Source organism: Symsagittifera roscoffensis, chromosome 7 (genome assembly GCF_963678635.1).
Source record: "Symsagittifera roscoffensis chromosome 7, txSymRosc1.1, whole genome shotgun sequence".
Taxonomy (NCBI): Eukaryota; Metazoa; Xenacoelomorpha; order Acoela; family Convolutidae; genus Symsagittifera; species Symsagittifera roscoffensis.
In genome coordinates this window covers 26,887,405-26,907,829 of record NC_087068.1, presented here as the reverse complement: position 1 = coordinate 26,907,829, position 20,425 = coordinate 26,887,405, and the positions used below count along the sequence as shown (strand labels likewise).

The following is a 20,425-nucleotide window of genomic DNA, read 5'->3' as shown; positions in this document are numbered from 1 at the left end:
TTTGCGGTAACTGCGTGGTCTCTGGATACTGAGACCCAGCCATATGCTCACTATATCGAAAGACCATATTTAATTGTTTAAGAGAAGGTTAAAATTGTAAATTTCGAACGTTTTTGCTACAAAATGCATCATCAAGAATAAGATATTGAAATTGAATTGAATTGGCTTTAGGTGAAGATAGTTTAAAACAGGTGAGAAACTAGCTTTTAAATTTCTCAATCAAAAGCTAGACCTAGCGATTCAGCGCAAAACGCTGGATGCATCCTTGAGGCAACTAGTTGACACACACCCTTCGCTTTACTGCTTCAACTGTAAACTGTGCGGTATATACGCTCTTTTTATTTTTTGTTCAATTCAATTGACTTCTTTCTCCCGTTTAAAAAACGTAATATCTAATTTTGAAGTTAGCCAATTGATATAGTATTAGGTTCACACCCCCCGTCGTTGTGTACTTTCCATGCGATTGTTACAAATCCTTTGCAAATGTTATATTGCCATTTCATTAAACATTTGAATCTTTTTCAGATCAATTTTGTGGTACGAAGTATCTCTGCGTTGATCCTTTTGCATGTCTGTGATAAAGAAGGGCCTGGTCACTTTCAAACATCACTTGAAAGATACAACCTTACAGTTTAAGAACGGTAGGTAAGTTTATAATGCTGCTTCGTGGATATAGTTGTTTGCTCAAAATAGCCAATACAAACCTCTATTAATCGAATTTATGAAGTTAGTGAAAGTCACAACATAACGTTCTTAAGTTTTAATTTAAATTCGAATAAGTTTCACAATCCGTTTTTTTAATGAATAAACGAACGTAGTGATTTATGCTCAATTTATTTTGACACCAAAATTTAAAATTCTGGTGTCACCCTCAAAGTCAAAATTTTGTTTTTTGAATTTTCTCGAGAACTACCTTGCCAAACCTGGGTTTTTGGGTTGTATCGAAATTTCAGGCTGGGTGATTTTCTTCTGCATAACCGGCTACGCCCAATTTTTTCGAAACAAAAAGCTATGATTTTCGGAATTGTCAATGTTCTGATTTGTTGACCGTATTTCGGACTTTTCGCGATAACTACCAAATTTGATAGCATTGGTTTAATCGACTCAACAGGTTGTTTGAAGCTAATCTTTTGAATTTGATTCTTAAAGTTGTCATAAAAAATTATAGCCTTCAAACAAGTGAAAGTTTCGAAACTTGACCGTTTTTGGATTTTTTTTATTCTACTCAAAAATTACGGTGCCAATTTGCAGGTTAAGTTTTCAGTCGAGAAACCCCATTTTGGGATCTTCTGTACTTTACCGGCCACGACCTGCTTTTAGCAAAAAAAAAGTTACGGATTTCCGAAAGTCGAGTTGTTGAACTTAAATTTTTTGAATTTTCTTAAAAACTACCCTATCAAATTTGAGATGGAAATTTCAATCAAAAAAAAAAGGGTTGCGCGAATTTTTCCTGCAGAATTGGTCGCTCTTTAATTTTTAGTAATAGAAAGCTTGTCTGGGAAAAATTCTAAATCTCAAAAAGTTTCACTCTGCTAATTTTTCTTATTCGTGAAACAACTCATGTTTTGTACAATGTCCCGGTTTTGAATTAGCTGGGCCCTAAGTTTCCTCCATTGAGACATACGAAACTTTTTGTTCACCTATTTTTTTCAACTTTCACTATTTTTTTCGAGTGCTTTTTAATGATTGTGTTTTATCGCAAATAGTGCTAAGCTCCGCTTCGCTTGTGATATTCAATTGTCCTAGTTGCTTTTTTTTGAAATTGAACTTTATTCAAAATGATTTGAGACAGAAATATGAAATTTTTCGTAGATTTAGTTTCTTTCCGACGTTAAAAATGTTTTTCGACTTGAGGTTTTCGTCTCGTTTTCAGTCAAAAGCAGAGTGAGTGGTCTAGCTTCTGTTGTTTGAAGGATTTTTCCAAACTTCTGGTTTTTTGTTTCTTATTCTTATAGTTTCTTATTGGTTGAAGAGTTTTTGGTACGTTGGATACAGTTTTTCTTCGCAGAATAGTTTTATGAATAAAAACTTGAATGTGCTTAAAACGCTTTTCTATTTTTCTAATAATCATCAGCGGTTACATCGTTTCTGAAGTAAATCAAATTGAACGCTTTAAAGAAAATTCCAAAAGTAGTTTCGACCGAAAACTCATACACAACAGCTTCTCTTCAAAAGAGTTCTGTCATTGCAATCGGGGCATCAATGAAATAATGGCCTAGATTGCTTCGACCAAAATTTTCATTTTAGAAGTTAGTTTTTAAAAGAGTCTGCATGTATAACTTCACTCTGTTTTCAAACAATTTTTTATAGATGAAAATGCGCGAATTATAAAATAAAATTGAAATAAGCCTTGATAACATTGATATGCGATCAGATGACAAAAACAAACGACGCGCTGAAAAATAGAGTAGGAAATCAAAACTATTATATGCCAGTGTTATCAGAGACACGAATGTTCTTCACATGAGAAGGTGGGTTTTTTTGAAGAGATGCCAAGATGACAGGAAACTTTCAAATATAACTAGCAGGCTTCCTGCCGCTAAAGCTGCTCCTAAAAATTGACAACGCTTACCTGTAACAGAAAAATAGGTTGGATGGATGGATGTTAAGCTGGTTGTGAGTATGGAAGGATAGATCAATGGATGTTTGAATCATTGGCTAGATGATTAAAAGGATGAATTGAAAGCACGATAGATATCTAGATGGATTCATGGAAGGATTTTTAGATAGATGGTCAGTTGGATGGTTGGTCAGAGAAATGGATAGCTTGATCGAAGACTGACTGGTTGGATGTATTGATGGCTAAATTGATGACCGGAGTGATGGATGGATGACTAGTTGGTTGAAAGCCTAGATTGATTGATGGCCTAGATTGATTGATGGCTGGATATTTGGCTGCTTGGCTAGATGGATTGATGACTAAATGGTCTGCTAGATGAATGGGTGGCTGTGACGATGGATGGGAGGATTGAGCGTTGACTGAATGAATGGATGGGAAGGTGCATGAATGGCTTGTTGGATAGATGGCTGGACGGATGGGTTGTTTGACGGAGATGGTCGGATTGATTGCTATATCGACCATAGGTGGATGCACGAATGGCTATAAAGTTGGATGCGAACTAGATAGATATCTAGATGGATAGATGGCTAGATCCTTGTTGAAGGACTGGATGGAGGACTGACCGAACAAATGGATGGATCACTGGTTGAATAACGGCTGACTGAGATTGGTGGATGGTTGGATGGATGACTAGATGGTAGGATTGATGGAGTTCTATATTGGTAATTGGAAGACTGATTAACTGGATGGGTTGAAGACAGAATGAATGGTTAAAAGGAAGGATAGGTGTGCAGAAGGCAAGATGGATCGATGGCTAGAACGACGGAAAACTTCATGAATGGATACTGGTTGGATGGACGAATGGCATAATCAATGAATGGCAGGTTAGATCGATCAATCGATGGCTAGATGTATGGTGGGTTGATGGATGGATGAATAGCTGGTTGGGTGGATGCATGAATGGCAGGACTGATAAATGAATGGATGGCTAGACGGCTGATTGAGAGTGGATGACTAGCTGAGTGATAGATTGCTTGAGTGGTGGCTGAGGTGATGGATGCTGCTTTGATGGATTGATTTGTGGTTCCATGGATAACTGGTCATTTAGATGTCTAAGTAAAAAACTGGATAGATGACTGACTAGATGATTAGAGGGATGGCTGGTTGGATGAATGGCTGGTTGGATGGATTGCTAGACGAATAGATGGGTTATGGATAAATCGATGGCTGAATGCATGGATGGACGGACGGACGAATGGCTGAATGGATGTCTGACAGGAGTGATGGGTTGCTTGAGTGATGTCTGAACTGATGGATGGTTGATTGATGGATGGCTGGTTAGAAGGTTGCATGGATGACTGGTTGGTTGGATGGCTAGATAGAAAACCTGGCTGACTAGATGAGGAGGGATGACTGGTTGGATGGGTGTCTGGTTGTATGAATTGCTGGATGGACGGGTTACTAGTTGAATGGATTGCTAGATGAATTGAAGGATAAATGGTTGAATCAGTGGCTGAATACATGGATGGATGGTTAAAAGGATGGATGGTTGGCTGATTGGTTGGAGGGATGGATAGATGGATGAATGGATGGCTAGGTGGATGGATCGCTTGATGAGTAAATAGCTTGATAGATAGATAGCCTGATGGCTTGCTGGATGCATGGGAAGATGGATTTGCCGATTAATGAGTGATTGGCTCGATGGCTGTTTGGATGGATCGATGCCTGGTTGAATATATTGATGGCTAGATGGATGGATCGCTTAAAAATTGAGTGGCTTGATTGATGGATAGTTTGGTGGCTGGTTAGATGGGTTACTTGATACATAGATGGCTTGATAAATGGATGGCTAAAGGATTGTGTGCATTAATGAATGATTGCTCAAATGTCTTATTGGAAGGATGACCGCCTGATGAATAAAAGGCTGGATCGATTGGTTTATGACTTGGTTGGGTTGCTTGTTGGGAGGGTAGCTGAAAGGAAGGAAGGCTTGTTAGATAGATAGATGTCTGATTGGATCTTAGAACACTGGTAGGATCTGGACAGTGAAGTTTATTGGTCACTCTGCAACCTTTGATCTGTCATAGGGTCAAAAATTTCAAAACTTGAAAAGATAAATTAAATCTGAGGTTTCTATAAAATGCAAAAGCTAAATAAAAAAACGTTCTAAAATAGAAAGGTTAAAGCAATCATTGTTCGTAGGCCATAACTGCAACTTCTGAGAGTACCTTGACATCACACCAACAAAAGTTCAACAAATACAAATTTTGAGATTTTTTTAAGGTTTGAATTATTGAAGTTATCGCCATATATCGGATTATAAAGGCATTAAGCAACCGTTTTTAGACGCAGGATATGCCATTTTTTCAGAGTAACCTCATAGCACCTAACTATAGGATTGAGAGATTGTAATTTTGTGAAATTTTTCAAACCTAATTTTTGCGAAATCTTCAAAAAAGTTTTTATAAAACGATGATCTCCAAAACTTGAAGGATTTGAGCAGACCTATTTGGAGGCAAGATTTGCAACAACTAAAAGTACCCTGACAGAGCCTTTTATAGAGTTCGCAATTTCATCTTTTTCAAGTTTTTTCAATCTATGATTTTTTAAAATGTCAAAAAACGTCATATCTCGGAAACTGAAAGGATTTGTGCAGCCGTTTTTGGAGGCAAGGTTCGCAGCTCCTGAAAGTGCTCTGACAGTACCCCACTAAAACATTGAGAGTCTTAAGTTTAATAAAGCTTTCGAAGTCTGTTTTTTTTGAAAACTTAGATCTTTTGAAACAAAAATACAAAAAACGACGTATCTTGGAAACCTAGGTTAAGTTGCTCATATATGTGCAACCAGTTGGAGAATTCTGACTGCACTCTAAAATATGGTAACTAATTTTAAACTTGCTGAAAAAAAGCTGAAACAGAAAACGCCCGTTTCTTCATAGAGGTTGATGATTCCAGCTTTTACATTACACTGCGCTGCCCTCCACAGCCCCTTCCATACTGGCATCCATGATACAGCCTTCTTGTTGGGCCTTTCAATAGGCCTAGTAGTCATACACTTGAACATCGAAAAAAAGTCCTAAGCATTGCAATATACGATATAGCATAATCGTGCAAATATCATTTCGTTGAATATGCAAAATTGAAAATGCTTAAACATGGGGAGATGGCTGTCGCACTCATTTAAGTATAGTATAGATTGGAAAGAAAAAAAGTCATACGGAGGACGCCCCTGTGCTGATTTTAAAGTTTTCGGACAATAATTAACTTAGAGTCAGGCAGCTTAGTTATTCGTCGGTTGGTTTTTTTTCAGTTTTTTTTTACTGCTGCAGCTGTAATTTAGTTTAATCTTAGCTTGATCGAATTGATCAGAGGTTTAGGTAGTGTTTATATTCCGACCATTTGAAAAATGGGGAGGAACTTTGTTTTCGGATGTGCTTTGTTTTCTTTTCGTTTTCCATGCAAAATCAGGTACTATAAATAATACTTAGACTGAGTTGAGTAATACATCGTAGTAAAACCCTTTCAGCCGTGATTTGAACCACATAAAAAATTTTCCAAAAAAACTATCCCACTGTCGAGAAAAACCGTTTTGAAATTGTTCAATTTTCGTCTTAATTCGAGCGAATAAAGCAAGCGCGCCTGCTTACAACAGCTGAATTGTGCCTAATTCAAGACCTTAAACCTTAATTTTAAACAAGTAGAACTAGGTTTTGGAGTTTTTTTAGCTTTACTTTGGGAACCATAAACTTCAAAAGTTTTCTGCAAAAAATGTTGAAAAAAAAATCAAATTTTAAGTTTTTCTAATCATTTTTGTACAAACTTTTTTGTTCAATTTGCCTAGATTTTTATGACTGTCTTATATGCCTAAACTATTTTTTGATGTCAGATCCTTTTATCACACCAAGCAGAAAAAACTACACTAATTTGGAAAAAAAACTTTCTAAAGCTTAGTTTTCTAAAAGCATCGTCAGAACATTCTGTGCTACTTGCACACTTAAACGGCTATCCTTGTTTGCGGGTTTCCAATTTACTAAAAGACAAATTTCAGAAAAAAAATCAAAAATCAAAAACTCCTAGAAAACTTCAGCAGGTCCACAACGCATTAGCACGTTGGCTTGAAATTGATTTTAAAGACTTTTTAAAACCATATTACACTCATTTAGTTGGCAATCAAACTGCATGTATGTTCTGCATATTGTTCAACACTAGAATTAGCTGGGTTATCAAGTGTAATTTTTGTTTTAATGTCATCTTTTTTTGGGTGTGGGAAACTTACTGACTGGCTTAAATACATTGATCCTAACTGGCGCCATCAATTGAATTGTGCTACTTAAGTTGTTTGTGATAATTTAATTCAATTTTTAAGCAAAACAAATTTGAAAACCTATTTCCAGTTTCATATTATTTATCTTGTATAATTTTTTCAGTGCAAATATTACGCTAGCGAGCTTGCGAGCGTAGTGTTTTGGTACGAATCTTCTTTTTTTTGTAACCTAACTCGCAAATAAAAATGCTCTTTTGGTGATTTTTTTGCTGTAATCACGATCCGAAAATTTCATAGCATCTGGTCTCCGCTTTATTTGTGGAATGTACTTGTGAGTGTTTAGCGTTTGTGGTGATACTCCCAATCTCTAGATCGCAGGATCGAATCCGAAATGCTGCCGAATTTCATTAATTCGAGGCTGGTTTCAGCTTTTTCTTATTTCATTTGATAGAGCTGCTTTTTATCGTGTTCTTGCTGGTGTATGCGAAGCGCAAATTCACCTCTATGTTTAACTTGTGTTAACGCTTGCGTTTAGTAAGCGTTGTGAATTCGGAAATTAGATTTTTTCACGGAAAAAACGTGTCCTACAGAATCATTGAAAATTTTCGATTGTTTACTTTTTGAATTGCAAATTTCACAACTTATTTGACACATTCGGCCGGCACTGCTTGAATCCGGCAAGGCCGTCTTTACAAAATTTCCCTTCAAAAAATTAAGCATCCCTTTTGTTCTCTATTTGTTGTCTGCTTAGTTGTCACAGCTCAGACATATCTTGGATTTAAATCATTTTGCGCTCAAATTAAAAGTCATTTTGATTATTTCTATAATTTGTAATTTTACCAAACCTGTTTTTGTATATTTTCCTTTCTGTTATGCTGCTTTAGATTTTTTGAATTTTTTCTTCCAGTTTTTCATGAATACTGTTTTGTTTTCTGCTCAATTGGCGTCGACACTTTTTGCACTTGATGTAGTTTTTTTAAACATTTCTGCTCGAACATTTTATCGGCATTAGCCACTAGTCTCATTTTCCGTCGGCTATGCTGACGACTAACTTAATATGCTATGCTCGTGATGGATAGCAAATGGTACGAACCTCTGCTTTACCTCTGTTTGCGTTTTCTCGCTATTTTATAGTTTCTTTTTGCCTCCTTCGCTGGTTTGTTATGTGCAGCTTCGACCCTCTGAATTAAATGAGCTCTGAATTAGATAATATAAGACTGATTATAGCTAGTATGAGGAAATTTGAATAATTTAAATGGTTACGTTGTCAGTTTCTTCGAGTTTTCTTCGGGCGGATCTAGGATTTTCTCGAGGATTTCGAAAACTTTGTCGGCTTGTTTTTTCTAGTTTGCGCCAAAAATTTCAAATGAAGTATATGTTAGCGCCTTTAGAAAAGTTTTCTAGAGTTTGCGCCTTAACAAAAATTTTGTGTTTGTGATGTCTTTCGCAAATCATGCGAATCTGCGCTGCGTCGCAGTGTAAGATTTGGTTGAGTTGAATGGAAATCCAGTTAATGAAGCGCCAATATGAACGGAACAATAAATTTTGCAGTGATAATTATTTTAACAAGCAGTAGTGACCGGTTTTGGTTTAGGGTTCTTTGAACTCATCAGGGATCGTAGACGATATAAAGAAATTCGGAGAACCTTGAGAAAGGAAAAGATCCCAGAATGGCAGTTGCCACTGTCAGACGCTTTGCACATATACAATGTGAGTCACTAACTCATTTAGGAGATTTCTGCTAATTTGCATTCTGATTTTAGGGTGCTAGTGACCTAAATATGTAAAATGCTTGTGAAAAAATAAGCATGGCTTTGGAAATTTTGAGAAATAAAGAGTTATTATGAATTCGTCGTTTTTCATGTGAAAAATAATGTAGGCGTTGGTGTTAATTAAAATTATTAATGACTCTCATCTTTTGTGGCGCTGCTGACCTGGGCAATTTCAGGAAAATTTAAATTAAGTATTTAGATTGGTGCGATTTTTGATATTCCACGAGCTTAAACGTGATGTGTTTTTTGAACTTTTTAAATTGAAAAATAGTCGGAAGAAGTCAATCAGTTTTTTACTGTTTCATTGTGAGTTTATTGGTACTTTTCCGATTGTCTGCTGGCTATGGTTTCCCTTTAGTTTTTTTTTTCGCTGAAAATCATGATTTGGTTTAAAAGGTTTCGATTGATTTTATTTCGGATTAGCGGCCTCATTTTGCCTGGCGTGAAGAACGATAATTCTTTTTCATTTGTATGTGTCCTGGGGGTTTGCGAAACTTGAAATATGAGTTTGGAATTTTTGTTGGCTTAGTTTTGTAGGCTAAGACAAAGAACGTATAAAAATCTAGCAGACCTAGTTTTCGATATTTTGTCGAACCGTTTTTTCGACACTGATTCTTTGTTCTATTGTTCCGACAAAAATCATTTAATCATAAACTTCAAGATTTTAGCTCAAAAAAGGGTTTGCGTGAATTGTTTCTGAAGTTTTTTTATAAGTTAAACAAATTGTTATACCGTGATGTCCCTTATATCGGGAACTAGTTAGATCTTGTTAAGTAGTTGTAGTATACGTATTATATATTAATTTTGTTTTGCGTTTCAGTACAGGAGGAATCGGACGAACTTTGCTCTCTTTACAGTTCCTGTGATGGTCCTGTTTGGAGTCCCCATTGTGGGATACTTGGCTCTTCCAGCTATGTGCGTAGACTTCGTTTTATTTCCTCATTTTTGTTCACATCACTTCATTAAGTGGGAAGGAAGTATGGTGCTGAGTGTTTTTCTAACGCATTTGGGCTACCTCATGTAAAGCTGGTATTAAATATAAGACTTTTCGTTTTGCAGTCTAGCCTTCCTGATTGATCTAATGTAGATGTTTACGAGAAATCTTGAATGTGATTTTTCGCATAAACAAGGCTGCTCATATCAGATCCTAAATGCCCTTATACGTCGTTAAAGTTATTTGTTCATAAAAATTGTGCAAGAAAAATTTTATCCACCCTCGCTATTATTAAGTACAAAGCAGTAGCAGATCCCCCAACCCTCCGCCCTCAGGTACTCGACCCCCGGCCACCCACCGAAAGATTTCTTTAAAGTGCTATTTTACGACATCCATTTTCGGCTGGGCAACCCTCTTACAACCTTGTAGAACAGACTGTGGCCCACTTTGAACAATTTCCGGATAACTCATGGATGCTTAAAGTTTTGGTAGCTTGTTCGTACTCCACCTTTTGTAGCTTTTGGTGTAGATTGGAGGACTTGCTATCTGGTTGCATTTTCAAACGCGATCGGCATGAATTGATAAATAATGACAAATTTATTGGCGTTCTTTGAGTTACCCGTTTTAAGAGATTCTTATTTAACCGTTTATTTGAAATACGGCACTGTAGATTTGCACCTGTTTGAAAGAATTTCTACAACACTTTAAGGAAATTTTTGAGCTTCTTAAGATTAAGCGAATACTGTGTTAATTTTTTTTTAACTGACGAGAAGGTTCTGACATTTATCATAAACATTTAAAGAATTTCAAGTGTCTTCAGAAAAATTATTCTATTCGAAATGACTGAATTGTATTTCAGTTTGTTGTATCCGAAGAAAGTGTTGGCAAGACCTTTTTTGACAACTGTGATGCGGAAGGAGTTTGACCTTGAGAAGCATCAACTGAGAAAAACAGGCTTCAAACCATCCTTGATTGCTCTTTGTGAAGCGTTGGAAGAAGAAGCAACGGCAGACAATGATGGAAAATTACGAACAATTTGCTCTGTTAGTGAGATTAAATTGTTTGCTGTTTTTTTTTGTGTATGGGATAAGTTTCTCTCTAATTTACTGCAGGGTTAGTTCTGAGTTTGAAAAACAAATTTGAATCGTTCGACTTTGCCTTTGTGTCTTTCTATACTATTATTTTTTGTGCTTCAAATGAAAATCAGTTAACCACCCATATTAACCACCCGTAAGTAATTAGCAGCTATGTAGTTGTTGGCTTAGAACGGCAGCCATAATTTGTAACAAATATGGAACCGTTACGAAATGCAGGAAAACTGCGACTGAAATATCGCAAATTTCTCTTAGTTCATTTGCTCTGCTCTTTTTCATGTGTGAATTATACCTCATTTAGTTTATTCGCATTCTCATTTTAATTCAGGTCTAGCAGAATCAAGAAAATTGCCTGAATAGACAGTTAGCTTTCCCGACACTGAAAAACGTTCTTTCGAGTTTGTACATTGCTATGTAATTTAATTTCATATGATATGGTATTTAACTTAATTTTTTGCGCTGCCTGGTTTCGCGTTGAAAAAATTGATCGTAAAAAAGTGCGCATTTATTTTCACTTGCAAGTGTACTTGTAGAGCAAGTGTGCTTGAAATCGGGAACTAGACTTTTTCACCGCAAACAAATTGTCTTAGAAATCTTTTACAAATACGTGTAGTTAGAAGCAGGCTGACAAGCTCAGTTTCTTGAAATTTCAAATATAACTACCGAGTTCACTTTGGGTAGTAATTAATTTTTTGAAAAAAGATGTCGGCTCATTTTTTCTTTTTTCAAATGCAAGTATGTTATATTGTACGATATTTTTTGGCTTACTTTCCAAAGCATGAGTTTTTACTTTGATTTCAACAGTTTTTTTTATAATTGAAAATTGTTCTTTAATTTGTAAGTTGATCAATTCGGATTTCATGAATAGTTTTGTTCATCTTCTCGATTGAACAGTTTCGGTTTATATTAAATTGGCTCAGTTAATTTGATTGCGTAGCCTCGAGGGAAAATTGGATGTCTTGCTCGTGTAATTCAACAGGAATCGATCGTGAAAAAGCTTGAAAATTTTTATTTTACAACAGATTTGATTTTGGTCTAACGGGGTCGACAGGCAATTTGTCGGCCAAATTGCCGCTCAGTTAATTATTCCCAAAGCTTGTTAAGGGTTATTGTGAACATCATCTGAGAAAAACATATGCTTTTTTTTGAGATGTAGTGTCTCAAATAATTTGTAAGAGTAATGAACGTAGTGAATACTCTTATATAGTAGGTCTTGGTAATTTTTTTGTGTTTTTTATCAGATTTTGATTTTTCGCGGTGACTTTTGAATTCTTTTTAAGTTTACTTCATTTTCTTTGTTATAAGGAAGGCAAACTCCACTTACTCCACCAACAGCAAAAATGTAAAGGTCATAAAAAACGTGGTCGACTTCTAATTTAGAAAATGGGATTTAATTATCAAATATGCCATCGGAATAAAAGTTTTATCTATTGATCCAATTTTCTCAAATTGGGTTAAGTTCAAATATAAAAAGCACCAATCACAAAAGCTTTGAGGGCATATATTTGTTTTAAAGTTTCCTAAAGTTGACGTTTTTTTTTGTAAAAGAAGTCAGTTTTTTAGTTTCGTTCTGTTCAATACTGTTTTCCAAAATTCAGTTGACTATGTTTGCAATTTAATTTGTCACAAAATATTCGGCTTCCGTCAGTCCTTTATTCTATTTTCTTTCTTGTTATGCATAATGCTTTGTTTTTGTTTTAACGCAATTGTTGCCAAGGTTCCCTTCTGCGTAAAATTGAAAAAATTCGGATACTAGACTTTCGGTATTGCTCGGATACTAGACTTTTTTCCCGTAAATAACTTTCTTCACAGTACTCATTTTGACGCACATTTTCTTTAATGTTGCTTTTTCTTTGATTAACTCCTGCAGTTGGTAATTTTACTTACCTTGACTTTGTTATCCTTTTTCGTTTTTTTCTTGTTTTGCTTCAAAACTTTTTTTGGGTCCAAATTGTTTCGGCCTTTTTTATGGGCTCAGTGACCTAATTTTATGTCGTTTTAAGGGAATCAAAATTGTTACGCTCCCCGCCGCCTTTTTCAGTTGGTTGTATTTTTACCACTCGGTTTGTTGAAATGTCATTTTTCTGACTTCTAGGTTCTAGCTTGTTTTATATCGGCTCAGTAGCCTCTTTTTGCGTAAAGGGGAACGTAAAATCTTTTAATTACTTTGGAATAAAAAATTAAATTCGGCTTGAAGAGTTTCTGCTCATGTAGTGTACCGCTGGGTTCTATTTTGTGAGCATGTTTTTTTCGCGACTAATTTTATTCATTTTGATTGGTCCAGCTGTATCGCAAATGATGCGAATCTCAGCTTCGCCTCTGTGTGTTTTTTTAAGTTTGGATTAAAAGTATGGAACATATGTTTGTTTGATAAAACGATCAGTGTTTTTAGGCGGCAAACAAGAAGATAGACCCTTGTGACGTGGTTGAGGAAACACTGCCGTTGTTTGAATCTGACCGGTTGTCCTTCAATTACCTCGACAGATATGAATTGGTTGGTTGAAAAGTCGATTATTTTAAGCTGAGTATTTGAAAAAAATGAATTCAGCTATCGGTTGTTTTTCAAAATACAGTTTTTTCTTTTAAACTGAGAAAATGATGAAATAGCAACAGTCCTGAAGCATGATGAATTTCGGCCTAGTTGAACATTTCTTTGGCACTGTTATACTTCGGGCACTGTTGCACTGTTTCCTCTTGAGATATTTTTCTGACAAGTTAGACTGAAAGTTTTAGAGAATTGAAAATTTAAAGCGTTTTGTCTTTTTAGTTCGGAACCAGTTGGATGCACTCATGCATATCTAAAATTTTAACAGGAAATCTTATCACGCTCAAATTTGTTTTTTTATGGCTCGGTTTGACTCAAGTTCGAGTTCAACTCAAATGATTTGAATACCTTTAGTTTCGAGTGGTTAAATTTCACGGCGGAATTTTAAAAACTTGAAGTTTTTTTTTAGTTTTCATTGACAGTTTTCCAACTGTCTGTTGGCTATATTCTTAGATAGACCTGGCGACATGTTGTGGAATTAGGAAGTCTCACTTGCTTCCCTCATTTGTGCTAGTCTATTGGATTGACAAGAGGGTCCAGGCCTTGCAGAGTCTGGCACATGCTCTGCAGAAAGACATTGTTCCTTTGACGACACTGAATAAAGCCATTAGACACGACGTTGAAGCGGTGAGCTTTTTTCTCCTATGATGTAGTTTTTTAAGTTAGATTTTTCATCTGTTTTACATGGCTCTAGTGGATTAAATATTGTCTGATATTGTTCCAAAATTTTCAAAATTGACTCAGCTTAATTGATTCAACTTATTGATCCAGTTTTCTCAAATTGGGTTTGTTTTATCAAAAAAGTGCCAATCATAAATTGTTCAAGAAATACAAAGAGCTTAAGGGCATCTTTTTTCTTTGAAATTCGGAAGAGATTTTTTTTTAAAAAACAAGGCAGAATTTTTTTACTCTTCTCCAACTGTCTGTTGGCTCTGTTAAAATTTTTCCCCTCCAGAACTTGTTTTTGCTACGAGCCAAACAATGAACTTTTAGTTCAATTTTTCAAATGTTATTGATTGATAGTAAATGGCTGATAGTGCTTTTGGTAACATGTCATTAATCAAACTTGCGTGCTTGCGAGCGTTGTACTATATGGCACGACTGCTTTTATCAACAAAAGTTGCTCATTTTAGTGTAAATTTCATCCAAATATTAGTTTTTGGAGATAATTGTATACTTTTTGAAGCCCTTGGTTCTAAAATGCCCTCTTCTTGGAAGCTTAGAAGAAGACATTTTGTCAATTTGCTGGACAAAATAATTTGCACGTTCGTGCCTTTATTTATGATATTCAACGCGTAAGCGCACTTTAATTGAGCTCGTCGAATCAATTCTTGCATGGGTGTGTCAAATAGTTTTTTCAATTTGATTCGAGGTAAGCTATTTTGTCCCAATAAATCCATACTAGACTCAGATGATTTTTTTTTATGCTTGCTGATGTTATCGAAGTTTTTTTTGTATGATCTTGCTTTTTTTCAGAGACAATTTTTGCATTCTCGTGCTTACGAGGTATAGCACTGTTTCTGTGTTAAATGCAATGAACTTAACCTCAAAAACCACAAATAGATAACTTTGCAGTCTTAAGTTTTATAGTTTAAATCAATCACATTTGAAAATGGTTGTGAACAAGTATGGATTAATTTTTAAATAGCTGATTTCGCAGTCAGGTTTTCCTCAGAAGTTTTCAAGTGCTTGAAACTATTGCAAGTTTTTCCGTCAGTTTCTCCCCATGTTAATCATTTGTTGCGCTTTTTTCTCTGCCATACGTCTATACGTTTTTCCTGAAACAATAGAAATTTACACGTTAAAGTCATACGGTGGATCGTCATGATTAGTACGATATTTAGATAATCCAGTTTTTGTATATGATGGTTGATGTCAGGGTTTTTCCAGAGGTTGCGAAGATGCCTTCGCAATCTGACTGCCAAGTCTTTTCTTTCACAAATTAAAAGTCTTGAGTTTTCGAAATTCTCAATCCTATGGTCGTCTGTTTTCAGCGAGCTCCCAAGGGCTGCAAATATGGTCTCCAAAATTTGTTGCGATAAACCTTTAATTTGACGACAATTTTAATGATTTTATAAAAAAAATTGGATAAATGTTAACAAGGTACGTTTGGTTATCTGATTATTGAAGATCGAAATTTTATACGCGCGGGCCAATGACATGGAATTGTCAATTTGAACAAAGAGTCTTTTTTGAGACTTTTTTTTGAAAAAAAAAGATCTTTCTTCTCAATTTTCTTCTCATTGCCATTTATCAGGGCAAACACCTAGTGTACTTAAAACTGTTATTGTGCGAATGGTCATTTTCTAATGCCCACAATGTCGACAGTTTTTTTATAAAACAAATTTTGCAAAGCTGGAAGTATTCGTAATTTTTAAAACCAAAACCCCGAATTGCCTTTTTTTCAATGTATGCTGGCTGATGTTACAAACATTTAAGTTTGTTCAAGAACATTTTTCCGTTATGAAGGAAAATGTCATCTTTCATACACAATTTTAGCTATTTTATAATAATATTAAATTAATTTTCAATTTGACACAGACAAAAGTCATTGTCGTAAATTATAATCCATGTTTCTGTTATTTTGTTTGTATAATAATTAAGTAGTTTTCAATTTGATGCATACAAAAGTCATGATCGTAAATGATAATTCATGATTCTGTTATTTTGTTTGATCTAGCAATAGCTTGTCTTTGGATCATTTTTATGTGAATTTTCAAACAACGAAACCTTTAAGTTTTTAGGCGCTGTTTGAACTGCTTCACGATAGAACTGATGACAGGGATAATTTAGAAGTATCTGCAAGCCGAATGCATCATTTCTGGAACATCATGAAAAACTGTGACAAACTGCCCAACGGTAACTGTCATGCTACAGCTATTTTGTGTGATCAAATCCTTTTTAACTTCGTGAATATCAGCGTTGATTTTCAACGAGAAAGAAAAAGCACTGAAATGTTTTATTTTTTATTTCAAATCGTTCGAGTTTTGCATAGGATTCTCAAATGCAGATTTTTTTCAGCTTCAAAGAGGTATGCGTTTCTTCATGGACTCATATACCTCGCAGCCAAGCAGAATGAATCCTAGCTAGACATTCCAAGGATATTTGACCGCTTACTTCTGGCATGCTTTTTGGAAAATTTGTGTCAAAGAATGTGCAATTTGAATATCAGTGCTTCGATCCATAATTATAATCTTTGAAAATTTGTTTATTTTTGAGTTGTATATGCTAATTTTGTTCTATAAAATAATTCTTGAAAAGAATTAACATTTTATTTGCAGTTTTTTTCTTTCTAAATAGGCTTACGTAGGAAGTTATTGCTCATAATCATGGGCGTGAGAGAAATCGTGCGTCGAAAAAAAATAATTTGTAGTTAAAAGCTTGAGAAATTTTCTAAAAACTGAATTTGTGGATACAGAAGTGCATCTGCGGCGCTGAAGTGAAGTCCTTAATTAAGTATCAATAAACGTTGTGAAGAAACTTACGTAGGTCATGATGATTTTTTCCGTTTACAAGGAAGTAGTAAAATTTGATCAGGCCATTTTTGATCTTTTGCGGTTTTACGTTTGTTTTTCAAGAAAAATGAATTGATTTCTAGTTTCAAAATTGGACCTTAATTTTCTGGATTCTGAGCAAAAACATTTACTTCAAATCGATGCTGTTTTCTTTAACTGGGCTAAAAGTTATGAGATATAAAGTCATATATATTTTTTCGAAACGTGAAAAACGTTGAGACATTTTCAATCAACTTTTTTTGGAATCCTTTTTTTTTTAAAATTTTTATGCTTGCGATTAGCAAGCGTTATTAAATCGGAATGTAGACTTTTTTGGGTCAACTACTAGTTCAACAAAATAATATGAATATATGCAACTGGCATGCTTAATTTTAGGAAATTTCAAAAATTTAACTACTTGCTGGGTACTAGTTACTACTGGGTAGTTTCAGGGGGCATTTGAATTTTTGTAAATTTTTCTACATATTCAGTAAATTTTTCGACTCAACTGGTGTCTGCTCAAAGATTGTCGGCTTTGTCTCCGCTTCATAAGTTTTCTTCAGCTGCTAATTTGAGTTTCAAATGTCTCGCTTGTAATGTTTTCCTAGAATTCCTGTTTGATGAAAACTGGTATTAAGAAAGTGTATGGGATGTGTATTAAGAACTAGTACCTGCAGCTTTTTCCAGCTGTATTCTGGATTGACGTAATACTTGCGATTAGCAAGTATTATCAATTTGTTTACTGATGTTTTTCTGTGCAAACAAGTAACTTGAGTAGCATAGCTACTTTTCAATCTAATGGCAAAATTCCGACCACAATAATAGAATATTACTACCACAATAATCAGGCGGGAAAAACCCCCCACGTCATATCTCATTCCAGACACTTCCAATGACTTGGTCGAAAAATAACATGCACTTTCTATTGTAAATGGTAATGTTTTTGGTAACTGAAATGCTACAATACCATTCAAGTGAAGACAGTGGTCTCTATTTTATTGTTTTCAAGCTAATTTCCTCCGGAACTTCATGAAATCTTTTGTGTGCGTAATAAGATAATGTTTCAAGCGCATAATTTTTTGATGGAAGTGGATTTCGACCCAACCTAATTCTTCGATTATTCTGATCGCTTCATTACACTTGCGAGCAGCGTAGTGTATTAGTTAGTGCGACCCTTCTTTTCTAACTTAACTCGCAAATATAAGTGATCATTAAAAGTGTTCACTTATGTGTGTGCCTTTTACCAATAATCACGATCTGTAGCATTGGAAATTTCATAGCATTTGTTCTCTGCTTTATCTGTGGCTAGTGTTTCTGATGTATTAAGCGTCAGTGGCTGAGTGGTTAGTGCGTGAGTTTTGTATTCTCTAGGTCGCAGATCGACTCCGAGGCGTAGCAGATTTTTTTACTTATTGGAGGCTTATTTCTACTTTTTCTTTTTGCACTTCATAAGAGCTGCTTTTTGTCGTGCTGTGGCTAGTGTTTGCGAAGCGAAGCTTCGCCTCTGTGTGTAAATTCTACCACAAAAAGGTCTTGAAACGCGTTTGTTGCTTGTAGATTAAAACTTCCTGATTCTTTTGCTCAAAAGTTTTTTTTGGGTTTGTAAAAAAAAATTCGTATTAAATTGGCTCATTTTATTCTTTTAAAATTGCCATAGAGATGGTTTGTTAGCAAGTGTTATGATTACAGACGTTATTTCTTAATGTTTATCTAGTACCCTTTTTCAATAAAACAGACTTGAAGTTATTTTCCGATAAAAGTGGTTCCTATCTTTAGCATTGCTCGATTTTAAAACGAGAGGTTTTGATGTCTAGCGTCGCTAACAGATGTATCAGCTATTTTTCTATTGTTACCTTTTCGATCAGCCAGTGTATTGCAACTGGGTTCTTCACTCGTTGCGTAATTAATTTTATTCATAAAATGGTAATCAGCATATAGCATTAATCTGGCTGTATAGTTACCCTTGCGATAAGCTAAGGTATTGCAATCGGGTACTAAGATTTTTTCCCGTGAATAGCTTTGTTCACAGCTATCATCTCATGGATCCTGGAGTCATATTTTTAGCACGTTAGCAATTTGTATGCGGCCTAGTTCAAATTCCTTTTTTTTGTTGGTTGTAATTATACCAACTTGATTTGTTAATTTGCATTTTTAAATTCTGTCTTTTTTCGGCTGAATGGGTTTCGGTTTATCGTTCATAAAATTAGTGTTCACTTTTTGCGTCGTTTGCTGACCGAAAAAAGTTCTTGTGTGCGTGTGCATGTTCTGAGGGGAAGATTTTTTCAACATTGTTCCGATTGTAATTTTGCATTCTTTTGCCTGGGCATATTTTTTTCCTAAACTTTTTTTCATTTTTTTTTAGTTTTAGTTCTATTTATAGTTTTAAAATATTGGTATTACTTTTTTGCTGATAGTTTTCGGCTTTGCGGATTCTATTTGGGCAGTACCTATTTTTTTCAATTAGATTTTGCCGAAACATTTAAGTTGAATATCAGTTTAGTGGGTGTTGGCTTTAATTCTGTCGCTTATTTTGGTTCCTAAAATTTTTTGGTTTTATTGATAATATCGACAAGATTGGCCCCAATTTTTCAAATGCTTACAATCAACACCACTTGGAACTCCTAAAAGTTAAATAAATTTAAACATAAAATCTTTTGATTTTAATTTTTTTTGTTTGTCTAGTTCTTTCTTCAACGGTAACTTCGTTCGAAGTTATTGTTGGTATATCGTGAGAATATTGATGATGTTTCAATCCTATATTTGTTGTATCCCAAATGGTGATAAGCTCAACTTCGCCTTAGTGTATAAACGGCTATGAGGATAATAGCACGCCTAGTGTATGCTTAGAAACTACCAAAACACAATTTGTATCTATTATCTATCTAATAGCTTTTATATATTTAAAGCGGGCTTCACTATCTCACCATGTTTAAGCTTTTTCAACATAATATTTTTGCATGTGAAACGAAAGAATTTTTGCAAGTTTAGGCCATATCGTATATTGCCATGGTTAAGAATTTTTATGGAATTTCAGTGTGAAATCAGTGTTTATTTCACCGAATTTAAAATGAGCAACCCAATAGTGGGATGCTGTTAGGGTTTCTCCAGGAGTTCCAACTTTTGCCTCCAATTATGAATGCTCAAATCTTTTTAGTTCACGAGATCGACGATTTTTGTGATTCTTGAAAAATAATCAGAAATTTCAAATAAAAAAAATTCATTCAATTAGTGTTTCCCACTCTTGTAGTTGGGTGTTGTAAGAGTACTCTCAAGGATTGCGAATCTTGCCTCCAAATATGACAGCTCAAGTCTTTGTAGTTTTCGAGATATCACGTTTTTGTGATTTCTAAAAAAAATTTCAGAAAACTTAAATTTGATTTTTTTTCTTCAAAATTTGAAAATCCCATATCTGTAGTTGGAAAATGTCAGAATACTCTCATATATTGCGAATCTTGCCTCCAAGTATGAGTGCTCAAATCTTTGTAGTATTCGAGGTATGACGTTTTTTGTGATTGTGACAAAAAAATTTCAGAAAACTAACTTTGAATTTTTTTCTAAATTGGAAATTATCAACCATGTAGTTGGGTACTATAAGAGTAGTCTCAAGTATTGCCAATTGTGCCTTCAAATATGAGTGCTCAAATCTTTTTAGTATTCGAGGTATGGCGTTTTTATGATTTCTTTTTAATTTTCAAAAACTTGGTTCTAAAAAATTGAGAAGATATGAAGTTTTCAAGCTTGCTGTTGTGTACGGTGAGGGTTC

The 20,425-nt window shown here is 34.9% G+C and overlaps 1 protein-coding gene across 3 annotated transcripts; it reads left to right on the top strand.

The window, feature by feature from the left end:
- The first annotated feature begins 524 nt into the window (after positions 1-524).
- Positions 525-16,462, top strand: LOC134850902 (uncharacterized). Of its 3 annotated transcripts, XM_063866680.1 has the most exons (8): positions 541-645; positions 8,418-8,533; positions 9,416-9,510; positions 10,389-10,572; positions 13,016-13,117; positions 13,622-13,795; positions 15,913-16,027; positions 16,190-16,459. In XM_063866680.1, the coding sequence occupies exons 3-8, from the start codon at positions 9,461-9,463 to the stop codon at positions 16,252-16,254; spliced, it is 690 nt and encodes a 229-aa protein (XP_063722750.1). In that variant the 5' UTR covers positions 541-645; positions 8,418-8,533; positions 9,416-9,460; the 3' UTR covers positions 16,255-16,459. The 3 variants fall into 3 exon arrangements, with proteins under 3 accessions (XP_063722751.1, XP_063722752.1, XP_063722750.1); XM_063866681.1 differs by lacking the exon at positions 8,418-8,533 and having other exon boundaries at positions 525-641; positions 16,190-16,461; XM_063866682.1 differs by lacking the exon at positions 8,418-8,533 and having other exon boundaries at positions 537-645; positions 16,190-16,462.
- Positions 16,463-20,425: the final 3,963 nt, after the last annotated feature.

Excerpts from the sequence above, each read along its gene's own strand:
- LOC134850902 (XM_063866682.1), top strand. The coding sequence starts at position 9,461 with ATGGTCCTGTTTGGAGTCCCCATTGTGGGATACTTGGCTCTTCCAGCT. Across the intron at positions 9,511-10,388 it reads TACTTGGCTCTTCCAGCTAT|TTTGTTGTATCCGAAGAAAG; the intron begins GTGCGTAGACTT and ends ATTGTATTTCAG. Across the intron at positions 16,028-16,189 it reads CTGTGACAAACTGCCCAACG|CTTCAAAGAGGTATGCGTTT; the intron begins GTAACTGTCATG and ends GATTTTTTTCAG.